This window comes from Medicago sativa, chromosome 6 (assembly GCF_051527215.1).
Source record: "Medicago sativa cultivar Bolivia chromosome 6, Bolivia_mono, whole genome shotgun sequence".
NCBI classification, from domain to species: Eukaryota; Viridiplantae; Streptophyta; class Magnoliopsida; order Fabales; family Fabaceae; genus Medicago; species Medicago sativa.
In genome coordinates, this window is record NC_140754.1 from 31,779,685 (window position 1) to 31,795,737 (window position 16,053).

Below are 16,053 nucleotides of genomic sequence, written 5' to 3' on the forward strand. Positions count from 1 at the left end.
CTACCTGTGAGAAGAGTGTGTATCTGATACCCCAATCTGAGCCAAACGAATCAAGTCCTCAAACATGAACTGTCAATATTCATAAGCACAATGCTCATTGAATTTGCCTGAAAAGCTTAAAAAATCCAGTTCATGCTTGACTCATTTTAAGGACTTTGATATTTTCACTTTGTTGAACCCTTAACTTTATTGTACTTTGTCCCTTGTCTTAGGATAAGGGAACATTCAATTAGAGTTTTGTCGTATTCAAGTTGGGGAGAAAAAGAGGTATTGTATGTCAAGTATCTTGGTGAATTGTTAGAATAACCTGACAACATTAAAGAAATGAAAAAATTGTACATTTGAAAAAGAAAAGAAAAAGAAGAAAAAGAAAGAAAAAAATCAAAAATAGAATAAGTTGTCAAGGTTATCGTTTAGATTGTTATCACCAAGGGTTTGTAAGGATTGGTAGGGAAGATTTTGGATTTCAGTGTTAATAAGAAGAATATTCCTCTTTGAGAGGCTTTCTGATCAATTGCCCCACTTATGACATTTCTTTTGTAGCCCGGCCAAGTTATAACCCTATAAAGACCTTTTGATCCATGCTTTTGTGCTTTTTGATACGATATTTGGATGGACACCTAACTTAATCAGTATGTTAGCATGATTGTTGGATGTGTGTTCCTTACCCTCGTTTATTGTTATCATAGTATTTCATTTACTTTTAAAGAAGTGTGTTAGGTGTGGTTCATAGTTAGTTATGTTTATGTTTTGAATTTTATGATGTATAGTTTGCATTTAGAATAACGGAGGACTTTATGCTTACCTGCGAAATCATATTTGAATCACCATTTGAAATTTTTTTGACTTGTTGAAACCGTGTTGAAAACCTTGTCCAAAGCCTTGTAAGTTTCCTTTTTGATTAATTTGTTTGAGGACAAACAAATAGCCAAGTTGGGGAGAGTTTGATAAGTGTTCAAAAGTGATAAATTTCATATGGTAGTTTAGGCATTTTAGTGACTTGTTTTGCAAGATTCTCCATAGAAAACTCCAAATATTATACAAATATGTCATTTATGCTTTTGAGCCTTATTCTACCCTTTTTGTGCAAGAAAATACAAGAAGGAACAAGAAACGTAAAAAATTCAAAGCCATATGCTATTAGCGTGATCAAGAAATGCAAAATCCAGAGAGATACGCCAAAAGCGTATCTGGAGTGTAGAAGCAGAAGCTGGATTTGAAGAAACGCGCTATTAGCGTAGTATACGCTATTAGCGTAAATGTTCCAGAGAGCTTCGCTAATAGCGTAGCTGTAGCGTAGAACCAGGCAGGGCTAACATGGCACAATTCCATTGGCCACAAACTTAAACCGCCACACTCCGCTATTAGCGCAGAATACGCTATTAGCGTGAGTGTGAAAACTTGGCCTATTTAAACAGCCACTTCACCTCTCTTTTAAGGACATTACATTATTCCATTAGATATTTTTATACACTTTAAGAGAGAGGTTAGAGCTATTTCTTGAAGAGAAACACAAAGCAATTGGTTTAGGAGTAGATTCAATCTTAGATTCATTGAGACATCAAGGATCTTTGCATGGAATCTTCATCTTTCCTTCATCCTTTACATAGTTTACATGTCTATGTGTAGCTATCATCTACTCTTGTAGTATTGAGGTAATCAAACAAGCTATTATGTAATCTTTTGATCTTTTAATATATAAGGTTCTAGCTTAATAATTCAATATTGTTGTTATTCTTGTTCCTAATACTTTCAATAAGTTTCAAGATGATTTGGACACGAACTCTTGAATTTATAACTAGAATAATAATCTATCTTAAGTTATATCACTCTTGACAAATTTGTAAATCTTTGATAATCACTTTTAATCAAGAATTTAATGCTTTTGGACATTTAATAAGGCTGGACACGGTCGATTAAGTTATCCGATCGACTTCATTATTGTTTAAAGGATTTGGACACGAATGTTTAAATGATACTTTAGAAATAACGATATCACTTTGGACACGAAGGATATTGTAGAAATGATTGTGATAATATTGGTTATAAAGCTAGAATCTGTTAATCGATCAAGAGAATATAGTTGTTACGCTTGGTTGATGTCTCTGACCTCAAGCGGAATCGCTCTATCTCTTCTCGTTTTTATTGTTAATTATAATATGTTAATCGATTAAGAGATTGCAGTGTTACGCTTGGTTGATGTCTCTGACCTCAAGCGGAATCACTCTATCTCTTATCGTTCTTATTTTATTGTCAATTAGAAGTAGTTGTACAAACAAACAATTTATATCCAAACTCTTAATGTGAACTATTGTGAAAATACTTATGATTAACGTAACTCCCTGTGGAAACGATCCTATATTATACTCACGTATAAAATAGTTATATGAGATGACATGTACAAATAAATAATAAATAACCCAACCTAAGAAAAGTCTTTCATCAGAGGGGTGACTTGATTCAAAGGCGAAGTGTACGGCGTTGCTAGGTAGTCACATACTCCCAGAAATCTCAGCCATAAGGTTCAATACCAAATTTTGTTTTTCAATTTACTTATATTTAGATTAGTTTTCCATGCAACTACATCTCTAGAACTTGCATTGTTTCTCTATTATTGATTGGTCTTTGTTAATTACACACTGAGGCAAAAGTGCTTGGTCCCGTGAGCCTTTTTGAAGCCTACCCTGTTTTAATTTGTTGAATTTATCCTTTCTTAGCCAATTGTGAGCCGGTAGGATTAGAACTTTTTGTTCGGTGACAAACTACAAATGAAGCCTAGAGCCTTTTTAGGATGATTACCTTGAAATTTTAATTTGAGTTAGGCTATGTAGGATGTTGCTTGATAATAAGTTTGGGGTTGCCTTTGGAATTTGCAACCTACTAAGTTTGGGGTGGGGGTACTAGAGAACAAGTGACGAAAAATGAAAAAGAATGAAAAACATACACACAAAAATAGGTGTATCAAAAAAAAAAGATGAAAGAAATTGAAAAAGGGGCACACAATGTCATATCCGAGTAACTTCAAACTCGATGTGTCCCAAGCTTTTGATAAAGTTATGGAAAATGTTCTCTAGGTACCTAAGTTTTGTTTCAAATAGGGAATTGGGGGATTGAATCTTGTTTTACACTTGTAGGAATGCCTAACTCAAATTTTGTGTAGCCTACTTATCCAAATATATCCCACCTTTCACCTAAGCCCCGTTATAACCCTAAAGACCTCAAAAGTGTGTAATGATATTGACTTTGATTGATGTTTAGAAACTTTTCAAGCGTATGGTAATATGTAGACCTGCATGTCGACTGGTAGAACCCTATTTCAATTTGATGAGTGGAGTTGTGAATTGGTGGATGCAAACAAGTCAAACTAGCTCATCTTTAGCTAGAAGGAGAATGAACTTTTGAGTACTATCGTTTTGTCAGGTAACTGTTATTTTACTGTCGTTTGTCACTGTTGCAAACAAATTCCTTGAGGACATGGAATGGTTCAAGTTTGGGGTTGTGATGACATCCTGTCATTACGTAATTTTTAGGACTTATTGTGATATTTTGATAGAGTTCTCATGCAATTTATACTGTTCTGGAGTGCAAAAAAGCTGAAAAACTGAAGTATGCCAGGCCAAATTGTGTTGCGCCATTCATTAAACTGTGCTGCGAGTTTGGAAAGGAAATTACAACATCTATGTTTGAAAGGAATCGCGGCATGCCAATTAACAAGGCGCGGCGCGATTTTGCTGGGTCAGGCCCAAGAACTTCTATAAATACTGCACTCAAACTGAAGAACAGTAGTTACGATTTTGGAGAGCAAAGTGCGATTTTGAGACATCGGAGACGGCTAGAAGGGCGATTTCTTCAAACTTTTACCAATTCATGTATGTTTTATTTCAATCATTGATTATGCTATTTGTAAACTCGATTATGAGTAGCTAAATCTCTTAGATATTAGATCCGAGATGAATCTTTGTAACCCTAATTGACACATGTTGTTGTGAAACTCTATTTTGTTTATGAATTCAATTCTAGTTTATTCAATTCAATTGTTCTTAATGCTTTTTATATCTTGATCACATATAACCTGATTTTGTGAGAACAAATGACCACTTACCATGGCTTTTGACTTAGACCTAATTGAATTGTTCTAATAAACAGGGTTAGTCTAGGAATAGATAATCGTTTGTTAGTGATAATAGGTTAACGTTCAGTAAAACCTTCAAGAATTATTAGACCACCCAAGGGATTGGGGGCTGTAGTTTGAGAAGAGGGTTCTAATTCAAGGGATTGATTAGAACTATTTTGTTAATCATCGTAAATTAGAAGAAGATTCATAACAAATAGGTGCAGTATACCAATTAGGGGAACTTAGAGGATTCGAAGGATCTGATCTCATCTCTCTTATTTTCTAAACAAATCTTTCCATAACAAATATTTTATCTTTTTATGCAAAACAAACAAATCAAATCTTTAAATTCCCTTTATTCATCCTAAAAATATAACGTAGATACGATTTGAAAATACGCATAGTCCCTGTGGATTCGATCTTTATTTACTACTTCGATAGCGTTTTGGTACACTTGCCAGAAATCTATCAATTTCACAGTCAATAAATTAAGCATATAATTCATCAAAATGCATTTAACAACATAAAACATCATTAGCATATCAAACATTCATCACTTAGCATCATATTAATTCATGAACAAGATCTCAACATCAAATCATCATCATTAAATCATAAACAACCTCTTATTCGACTTAACACTTGACTCAACAATGCGACTCAACTTGACAATGCAACTCAACTTGATCATCTTAACACTCCTTGATATGCAAATGTATGTGGTACCATTCAGGGCATCAAGCCCCCAACATATATGAGCGTAAATAGGCTCCAGGGCATCAAGCCCTCAACATAAGTGAGCAAAAGCTGCCGGGCCTCAAGCCCCCAACGTAGTTTGAGCATAAGCTGCCGGGCCTCAAGCCCCCATCTTTAATGAGTATGCAACGGACTCAATCTTCCTACAACTTGACAACTTAGACAACAACATGAACATCTCTTATAATTCCATTATTATGGACCACTTCTTAAACCTTCACAACTTAGACCGACTCATGTAACTTCAAGACATTAAATGGTTAACAACATTGAACAACAGCAAAATACAGCATATAATAGTGCCTGAATGTCTCAACATCATTTGAGGAATAAATTACATCAACGTAAATAACATAAAACATCATAATAGTATTCATACATCATTACTAATAATCTCAGTCATCTAAACAAGCTTCTGGACATCTGGAAGTATCCCAAACGACCCTCACTCTTACTTCTAAGATCAACTCACAACTACACATGCGAAAGGATCGCATGGAAAATAATTTGGGCAACTAACAGTGTTACTCGCAATGGCGAGTACAGTTGCTCGCAACGGCGAGCAACACGTGCTCTCTGGTACTCCTAAAAAGACTTTCTCGCAAAGGCGAGCTACTTTGCTTGCAATGGCGAGTATTGGGTATGCTCGCAATGGGGAGTGTTCTAGCTTGCAATGGCGAGCGATGAACTTCATCACTCGCAATGGCGAGTGTTCTTGCTCGCAATGGCGAGCGATGAATATCAGGCTCGGAAAGAATCAGATTTTCTCAATTGTTCGCCTAATCTCATGGTTCTAACCTCAAATCAACATCTAATTATCACCATATGGAATATCTAAGGTCTGTGCACAAGTTTGGCTTCAATCTAACGAAATTTCATGGTTCAATCATCAAAATTGGTCATAAACCCTAATTCTTAATTCTCACAAAAACTCAACCTAATCTTGCTAAATTTATTTTACAGAATCATACACTTAATAATATTAAAAGTTAGTCTCACCCTTACCTGGTTTGATGAAAATCGCAGCTCTCTCTCTTGTTCTCCTCTTTTCTGACTTTTCTCCCTTTTTCTCCAAAAAGGTACGTTCTGTGTAAAAAAAAATTCTAAACCTAACCTCTTCTATTTATAGCCCTCTTCTAATTTAACTTATTTCCTCTTTCTACCACTAAACTCTCTAATATTTATAAAACAACTCCACAACTTAATATTTTATTTTATTTTCATACCTTATTTTATTAAATAATAAAATAAGTCACACCATCATTATATCTTCACAAAAATCATATAATTCACGTAAATTTCGAAAATCACATATAAATCACATATCCCTCATAAGTCACATAATTCATATAAATATATGCTAAAACTTATCAAAATAATTAAATAATTACGACGGGCGTTACATCAAGCCCCCATCTTTAATGAGTATGCAATGAACTCAATCTTCCTACAACTTAGACAACATCATGACATCTCTTATAGTTCCATTAACATGGACAACTGCTTAGATAATTACAACTTGACCGACTTATACAACTTGTGACATTAAATGGTCAACAGCAGCAAACAATAACAATTGTAGCATATAACAGTGCTTGAATAACATATCATCATTAAAGGAATGAATCATATCAACTTAACATCATAAAACATCATAAATAATACTTATAAACCAATACTTCTTTGCTAATAATCACAATCATCTAACTCAGGCTTCTGTGCAGCTTTAATCAGTCTAAACAACTCTCATTCTTAACTCTAGGATAATCTCATATCTACTCGTGCAAAAGAATCGCAACAAAACTAATTTGGGTAACTACAGCTTAACTCGCAATGGCGAGTGTTCTTGCTCGCAGTGGCGAGCTTTTCCAGTCGCTCGCAATGGCGAGTGTTCTTACTCGCAGTGGCGAGCGGTTCTGGGTTGCTCGCAATGGCGAGCGATGAACTTCATCACTCGCGAGGCGAGTGTTGCAGCTCGCAATGGCGAGCGATGAACATCAGGCTCGGACATAATCAGATTTTTCTCAATTTTTCGCCTAATCTCATGGTTCTAACCTCAAATCAACATCTAATTATCACCCTATGGAATATCTAAGGTCTGTACACAAGTTTGGCTTCATTCTAACGGAATTTCATGGTTCAATCATCTAAATTGGTCATAAACCTAATTCTCAATTCTCACAAAAACTCAACCTAATCATGCTAAATCCATTTTTCAGAATTAGAGGCTTAATAGTATTGAGAGTTAGTCTCACCCTTACCTTATAACAGATGAAACCAGCAGCCTCCAGATCTTCTCTCTCTTAGGTTCTTCTCTTCTCTTTTCTCCAAAAGCGTTTCTACGTAAAAACGTTTCTAACTTACGTTGTTATATTTATTTCTCCTTATTACTCTACTCACCTCTAAACTTACTCATCTCACATCACAACCCCACCTCTAATATTTTTATTTTATTTTCATATCTTATTTTATTTAATAATAAAATAAGTCACACCATCATTATAACCTCACAAAAACATATACTTCACATAAATCTTAAAATCACATAATTTATCTATAAATCATGTATATCACTTAAATTCATAAATTCCATAAATCACACATATAAATCATATAAATATGTGCTAAAACTCATTAAAATAATTAAATAATTATGACGGGCGTTACAGTTGACACTTGACTTGGAAAATTTTGGACCTTGGACATTTTATTTTTGGACCTATTCTAAGTAATAAATAAAAAGAAAATAACCTAAAAAAACAAAATAAAATAAAAGATGGAAATAAAACAAAATAAAAACTACTAGTAATAAAAATAAAATAAATAAAAAAACTAATAATAAAATAAAAAAGCGGGCCCGAAAATCAAAAATGAGGTATTTTAAAATACCTCTATGCCGAAATTTTCACTGAAAAGACAGAGAATATTCCGGGTCAGAGGCCATGTGACAGTAAGACCTTAGGACAAAAATTGGGGTATGACAGTTACCAATGATGCTCTCACACTTTCATCAGTGTTGTTAAATAGTTTTTCACCTGGATCATATGGTGTGCAAGCATGTTTGCAGTCAAAGTATTTATATTTCCTCAAGATCTTCTCAACGTAGTGAGATTAGTCCAAGAAAATTCTCTTTTCTGACCTGGTAATTAATATTCATAATCACATTATCTTCTCTGCGGTCTTTCATCTCAAAATTGTTAGACAACAATGATTGCAGAGCATTCACAATATGAAAGTTTGAACCAAATGTGAGTAAGTCGTCTACAGAGACATATGATTATGCAAATGTTATTATCAAATAACTTTATCACTTTCATTTACTTTAAACTCATTTCTTATCACTAAGTTGTCAAACTTTTCGTGACATTGCTCATGGACTTTTTAAGACCATACACAGACTTATCTAACTTGCAGACCTTAGTTTCTTGCCCATGGACTACAAAACATTCAGGTTATTCCATATAGAATTCTTCTTCAAGTTCATCGTTTTAAAAAAAGCGGTTTTAACATCCATTTGTTGTATTTTTATATTATGAATGGCAGCAAGATCAATTAGTACCCTTATGGATGTTATCCTGGTAACTGAAGAAAAAGGCGTCGAAGAAATCTATATTTGTTTCTTTGTCTAAAACCCTTGGCTACAAGGCGAGCCTTGTATTTATCAATAGTTCCATGACTAGTTTACCATTAGAAAATCAATGGCTTGATCTCACCTCATAAATGAGCACTAATTGAGAAAGTTGACATGAGAATTTTTTTAATTCACATCATAACACTTAAATGTGCTTTACAATGAGAAATTTGCATATAGTCATGTGGACATGTGGACATAAATGAGGATATTAAACTAATCATAGTATTTTGTTAACGGTCAACTAATCATAGTCATAAATGAGCATTAATTGAGAAAGTTGACATGAGAACTTGGATGAACTCCTCCTTCTTCTTCCGGAACCAGCAATCGCGGCGGCACCGTCAACTCGCATTGCCAACTGTGAGTTGTGAGTGTGGCTTCATGTTTATCAATCTCGCGTCTTCCTCGACTGAAATTTTTCCGTTCCAAGACTGATTTCACCCATTTGTTTAAACAGATTCAGTGCCAAAATTATTTTTATGTTAAGTTAATGTGTTCACCCTTTTGTGCGTAACTCAATCCAAGTTCTTGTAAATCCAGTCTTGAAATGGTAATTAGATAAGTGCTTATTGAGATTTTGAGTAAAAGGAAGGTGAACCCATTTTTTATGTCAGTCAGTAATGCAAATACCGAAGAACTATAAATGATTTAGGTGACGTAAATGTAAGAATTCTCAATGGTTTGGGTTCGATGTAAGATGAGGAATAATTGATTGAAAAATGTTAGTTTTGAGTACAAGCAAGTTGACCCAATTCGAACAAGTGAGGTGGGAATCAGAACAAAGGGATTTTTTCATTGAAGAGGACAAAAAAAATAGAGGACACATGGAAGAAAGCACAACATCAGATAAATCTAATGGTGGTTGTTTATTTGACTGCAGTGACTGGGAAATGATGACTGCCGTGAATCACTGTCCAGAGTCCATAAAGAATACATTTACACTGAGAACTTTACACATCATTTATGTACAAAAAATATATAGTCCATGATGATGCTTATACTACTCAAACGACAATATGTTACACATGAGAACTTTACACGTCATTTATGTTCTTGTCTTCATCCTAATTTTTTTTTTTTCTCTCTATTTTTCACTTACTTGCCTCATTATCATAACCCAACAGAAGAATACATGCATGCAAAAACAATTGGACTAAAAGACCTCAAAATTGGACACGAGAGTACAACAAATGCAATTCCAAAAAATTAACTATAGGTAAAATCCCAGAAAAAACATGTTGGGAAGTCAATTAAGTACAAAAATATTTTACTTGGTGAAAACTCTTTGACAAAAGGTCCACGCGCATGTTTAGGTGCCGACTAAATTGACATCTCACTGATTATGCTTTTGCAGCTTCTTTTTCACATACATAAAAATAAAAAGGCTTTTTAAAGTTGTATCCACGAGTATTAGTTCAGTTGTTAGAGAAATTGCATATCATAAAAACCAAAACAATTATTAGTTGTTGCAATTTTTTTAATGTTTTTACAAATATGCCCACATAAAAATTTGTGAAGTATTAGATATACCCACTAATGTTGAAAAGATCAACATTAAATGATGGTTAGAAAAGTCTTTTAAACAATAAATGTACCTTAAAAGTTATGACTTTTTCTTATAAATAAGACCAAATTTTTTTTTGAAATTTTTTTTTTATAAATAAGACCGGAGAGAAGGTTCTGGTTCGAACCTCGGATACCTTACTTTAATTTTTAACCGATAAAAAAAATCTTTTCTAATGTCTTCCTGAACGCATAACAAGTTTGACTTAAAGGAGGTTAAAGGAGTAGGAGATGTTAAAGGATCGTGGTTGAAATCTAGATATATGTTAATTCATATTACATTTGCGTAATTGAAAAAGATAAATGTAATTTATATCAAATTGAAAGTCACAAACATGAATAGCTATATTGTTCATACTTTAAATGCATTAGCATAATAAAAAAAAAATAAAGTGACGCTGGTAGAACATAATAAACCTTAAAGAAAAAGGAATGTTTTATAATATTGACTCTAAAGTCGTCTACTTTATCTTTGCCCTTTTCGTGTTTTTCTCTGTGGCTTCTTGGCTACAATATATTATAAATTCAGCTATTGGCAATGTAAGAACACACAACAATCAATAAAATTACATACAGAAACTTGTCATGACCACAATGTCAATGATGAATCCATTTTGTTTTAAATTGATTCAAATCATATTTCTCATGTATTTGGTGTTGCATGCGGACCTTGTTTGTTCAAAAGAGGTTGTTAGGTGTATAGAAAGTGAGAGGCAGTCACTCCTTCAATTCAAGGATGGCCTTACTGATGTGTATGACAACATGTTGTCATCTTGGAGGACAGAAGATTGCTGCCAATGGAAGGGAATTGGTTGCAGCAATGTCACTGGTCATGTACTTATGCTCGACCTTCATGGTAATTATCGTCATGATATTGATGATGATGATTATAATTACTATATCAGAGGTGATATCCACAAGTCACTGATGGAGTTGCAACAATTACAATATTTGAACTTCAGCAACAATAATTTTAGAAAGAGTATTCTCCCAGGTTTCTTTGGATCTTTAAGAAACCTAAGACACCTTGATCTTTCATTTTGTGGTTTTGGAGGACAAATTCCTATTCAGTTTGGGTCTCTTTCACATTTGAAATACTTGAACCTTACGTGGAATTATCTAGATGGTTTGATTCCTCATCAACTTGGAGATCTCTCCAACTTGCAATTTCTTGATCTCAGCTACAATGACTTGGAAGGAAGTATTCCATATCAACTTGGAAAGCTTACGAATCTACAAGAGCTTTATCTTGGAAGAAGGGATGATGATAGTGCTCTGACAATTGGCCTCACAGATCACAGTGGAGGTCAGTGGTTGTCTAATCTTACTTCTTTAACCCATCTTCATCTGATGTCAATATCTAATCTTGATAAATTTAATAGTTGGTTTCAAATGGTTGGTAAGTTACCAAAACTAAGAGAACTAAGTTTAAGAAATTGTGACCTTTCTGATCATTTTATCCATTCATTGAGTCAATCCAAGTTCAACTTTTCCAATTCTCTTTCTATCCTTGATCTTTCTTTGAACTACTTTACGTCATCTTTGATATTTGAGTGGGTGTCAAACATAAGTTCCAATCTTGTTGAGCTTGATCTTTCTGGCAACCCCTTGGAGGCTCCTCCATCAAGTGACTTTGGCATAGTGATGAAGTCTCTTGCGGTACTTGACCTGTCAGTTAATAGATTGAAGGGTGGGCAGTTTAAATCCTTCATGAATATATGCACCTTACGTTCTTTAAAGCTGTTTGCAAACAATTTCACAGAAGATCTTCAAACAATTATTCAAATTTTGTCTAGTGATTGTGTTAGAAACTCACTTCAAGTGTTAGATCTCAGTGGTAGTGGAATCACCGGAACACTACCCGACCTTTCTGCATTCACATCATTGAAAACATTGAATCTTAATGATAATCAATTGAGTGGAAAGATTCCTAAAGGTAGTAGCTTGCCATTTCAGTTGGAGAGTTTATCCATTGCATCAAACTCTTTGGAAGGGAGGATTCCAAAATCATTTTGGATGAATGCATGTAAGTTGAAATCATTGAACTTGTTCAATAATAGTTTTAGTGGTGAGCTTCAAGTATTAATCCATCAATTATCTAAATGTGCTAGATACTCACTTCAACAATTAGATCTAAGCAGTAATCAAATCATTGGCACACTACCTGATCTCTCAATATTCTCGTTTTTGGAAATATTTGATATTTCTAAAAATAGCCTAAACGGGAAGATATTTGATGATATTCGATTTCCAGCTAAGCTAAGGTCACTATGGATGAGGTCAAACTCCATGAATGGTGTGATATCCGAATTTCATTTTTCTGGTATGTCAATGTTAAAGGATTTGGACTTGTCAAACAATTCACTAGCATTGAGATTTACCGAAAATTGGGTCCCGCCTTTTCAACTGGACACTATGAGATTGAGATCCTGCATACTCGGACCTACATTTCCTAAGTGGATTAAGACTCAAAAGTACTTGCAATATCTTGATATTTCTAATGCTGGACTTTCAGATAACGTTCCCGAGTGGTTTTGGGATAATCTATCATTTCAATTGTGCGAAACAATAAACATTTCAAACAACAATCTCAAAGGATCAATTCCATATTTAAAAGTAAAAAATCATTGTTCTTTTTTATCTCTTTCATCAAATGATTTTGAAGGGCCCATTCCACCATTTCTACGAGGTTCTGGACTTATTGACCTATCGAAAAATAAATTCTCAGATTCTCATCCATTCCTATGTGCAAATGGTATAGATGAAATGTTAGCTCATTTTGACATTTCAGATAATCAATTCTCTGGACGAATTCCAGACTGTTGGAGCAATTTAAAGTCATTAGTTTATGTAGATTTGAGCCACAACAATTTTTCAGGGAAGATTCCTACTTCAATGGGATCACTTGTAGAACTGCAGGCATTACTATTGAGAAACAATAGCTTAACAGAGGAGATTCCTTTCTCCTTAATGAATTGCACAATGTTAGTAATGCTTGATTTGAGAGAAAATAGATTAGAAGGACTCATCCCTTATTGGATTGGAAGCAAATTGAAAAGGCTGCAAGTTTTAAGCTTACAAAGGAATAACTTCTTTGGAAGGTTACCATTTGAAATTTGCTATCTACAAAACATTAAACTCTTTGATGTCTCGTTGAACAATCTATCCGGACTGATTCCCAAATGCATTAAAAATTTCACTGCAATGACTCAAAAAGGTTCAACACAAGGTTTTGCCGATCAACGTTATGTTATCACCCAAGGATCTATCAATATTCTGTTAGACTATGAATTGAATGCATTCTTGACATGGAAAGGTGTAGAACATGTGTTCAACAATAATGGATTGGTTCTTCTCAAAGTCATAGATCTCTCCAGCAATCAATTTTCAGAAGAGATTCCACCTGAAATTGCAGACTTGATTCAATTGGTTTCATTGAATTTATCAAGAAACAACTTCACAGGAAAAATTCCTTCAAATATAGGAAAGCTAACATCACTTGACTCTCTTGATTTGTCACGAAATAAGTTGTTTGGTTCAATTCCTTCTAGTCTTTCCCAAATAGATCGGCTTGGTGTGTTAGATTTGTCACATAATCAATTATCTGGAGAGATTCCAACGAGTACACAACTACAAAGTTTCAATGCCTCAAGTTACGAAGATAATCTTGATCTTTGTGGAGCACCACTTGTAAAATTGTGCGTTGAAGGGGAGCCACCACATGAACCAAATGGAAAAATTCAAGACGATGAAGATTTGCTTCTCAATCGAGGATTTTACATAAGCCTGACATTTGGATTTATTATAGGCATTTGGGGAGTATTTGGTTCAATCCTAATCAAGCGTTCTTGGCGACATGCTTATTTCAAGTTCTTGAACAATTTAGTGGATAATGTTTACGTCAAATGCAGATGATGGCTCAAAGATTAATTTGTAATAGTTCTTTAACTTTAATGGATAATATCTACTTGCATTTAATATTAAATAGTGGCCATAATATATCATTATAGTATCTATTTTTATATTTTTTAAAAATCAAATAAAATACTGTTCAGTTTTAGTCTCTACAACTTCTTAGAACATGTTCTTAGTAATTTGGAGGAGTTTAAAGGATATATATTAATTTCCATTAAAAGCCATATATAGTTATCTCTCTGAAAGTTTATTGGCTAACCTTGTGTTTCATGTTTCAACTTTTTTTATCATTTATATTTTAGACTTTATAATCTAACGTGGTTAAGAATTAAATTGATAGGGTGGCAGAATATTGTGCATTGGTGATGGATCAGATAAAGGTGTGCAGGATTGAAAAGGATTTCGGGCACTATCAAAGTCGTAATCTAGGAAGATGAATGGTTTCAACTCTTTTATGAATGTTTTGTGAATTATTTGCATTGTAACTTTAGTAAGATGATTTCTCCTCATCTCCAACATGTCTCCAAACAGTTGATTTGTCCTTGATTACAAAATTCGGACTTGCAAAAGACACCCATTTTACAGGTCTGGATTGTGTAATTTGGACAAATTGTGTTTTTTGAGAGATGTTGGGGTGTATCTTTGTAATATATGGTTATGTCATTTATCTCTTATGTATTAGTCTCTTGTTGAATTCAGTCTGCAGCTTGCAATTCCTTTTGTATTTTCTGTAATTTATTTATGCAATAAACATTGGTGAAGTATTCTACAAGTAGAAAATACATGTGTCATTTTTCTCATGCATTCACCTCACAAAAATACCCTCCTAATAGTTCTCGCAGCAGCGCTGGATATTAACTGTCGGATCAAGTTAGCTGGCCATTGAAGTAATTGCTGCTGAGAGCTGAAATTTACATATATAGTCGTGCATCAGAAGTAATGAAGAATATGAAAATGTCAAATTGTTTATGACTTAGAACTTGTCTATGTTGGACAAAATGGTTCAGTAACATAGATTTACCTCAGGAATGACAGAAAGAACAGGAAGAATGTCTTGATTCTGGTCAGGACTATCCCTTGTGTTTCCCTATATTACATCCACATTAAGTACTTACATAACTAGTGACTTACATAGTAGGCTAACATTTTTAAAAGAAGGGAGTGACATTTTTTTGTTGGTGTTAACCCTCCGGTTCTTAGGGCAATTAGTAATCCGGAGTTGGCCGGGAGGAAGGGACATATAGTTTCAAACATGAGATATGCTAGCTAATTGCTCTTTTGAACATACTCTTCAAATCGATCTTTTAAATATTTAAGCAAATTTTATGGTTAAATGACAAAAAATCAACGGACAAAAAAACACATGGGATTCTTGTATGTTGATGGCATATTCGGATTTACAACAGTTTCACCATAGCAGCCACTCTTTGGCCACTACAGCCGATCAAAAACACAATGCAATTGGGTCTCTGTTGTAGCAACTAAGCACGTTAAAACCATATGATGTCTTCTATTCCCTTTCATGTCAGTTTGCTCTTAATTTAGCAAAAATTATTAGTAAGAATATTTTTCTGTCTTTTATTCTTAATCTGTTTGAATTGGTCAATAAGGTAAGTCATTGTGGTGCAGAGGAAGTATTTTTTCATACCTTTTGTGACATAAAGTTTGGATGCATGCGTCGAGATGGTATACAGTGACTTTGTCACACAGTTTTGCCTGCCGGAGGATGGAAGTGAATCTTTGTAGTAGAAGCCTTTATAAACAACAAAAATACTGAAACTCCATAACATGTCAAAGTATTGGAGAAATGGAAGCATTTCTTAGCGAGTAACACAATTTGTTTATTACAAATCCCAACTACATGAATTATTTGAGAATTATCGGACACTAAATGTTAATATATATATATATATATATATATATATATATATATATATATATATATATGTTAGACTCAAATTTTGTTAACTGTATTATTAGAGTTTAGTTCATTCTGCTAAACCTAAACCTCGTTTCTAACTACATTGAGTCGTGCTAAATAGTAATGCTCTTAGTTTAACAAGTTTATAGT

At 33.9% G+C, this 16,053-nt stretch overlaps 1 protein-coding gene across 1 annotated transcript; it reads left to right on the forward strand.

The window, feature by feature from the left end:
- Positions 1–10,546: 10,546 nt before the first annotated feature.
- On the forward strand, positions 10,547–14,762 carry LOC146914541 (receptor-like protein EIX2). Its single transcript, XM_085717370.1, has 2 exons — positions 10,547–14,000; positions 14,323–14,762. Exon 1 carries the CDS (start codon positions 10,653–10,655, stop codon positions 13,980–13,982), a length of 3,330 nt encoding a protein of 1,109 aa, XP_085573496.1. The 5' UTR covers positions 10,547–10,652; the 3' UTR covers positions 13,983–14,000; positions 14,323–14,762.
- The last annotated feature ends 1,291 nt before the right edge of the window (positions 14,763–16,053 follow it).

Bases quoted from the DNA above. Each gene is read 5' to 3' on its own strand.
- LOC146914541 (XM_085717370.1), top strand. From the start codon at position 10,653: ATGACCACAATGTCAATGATGAATCCATTTTGTTTTAAATTGATTCAA.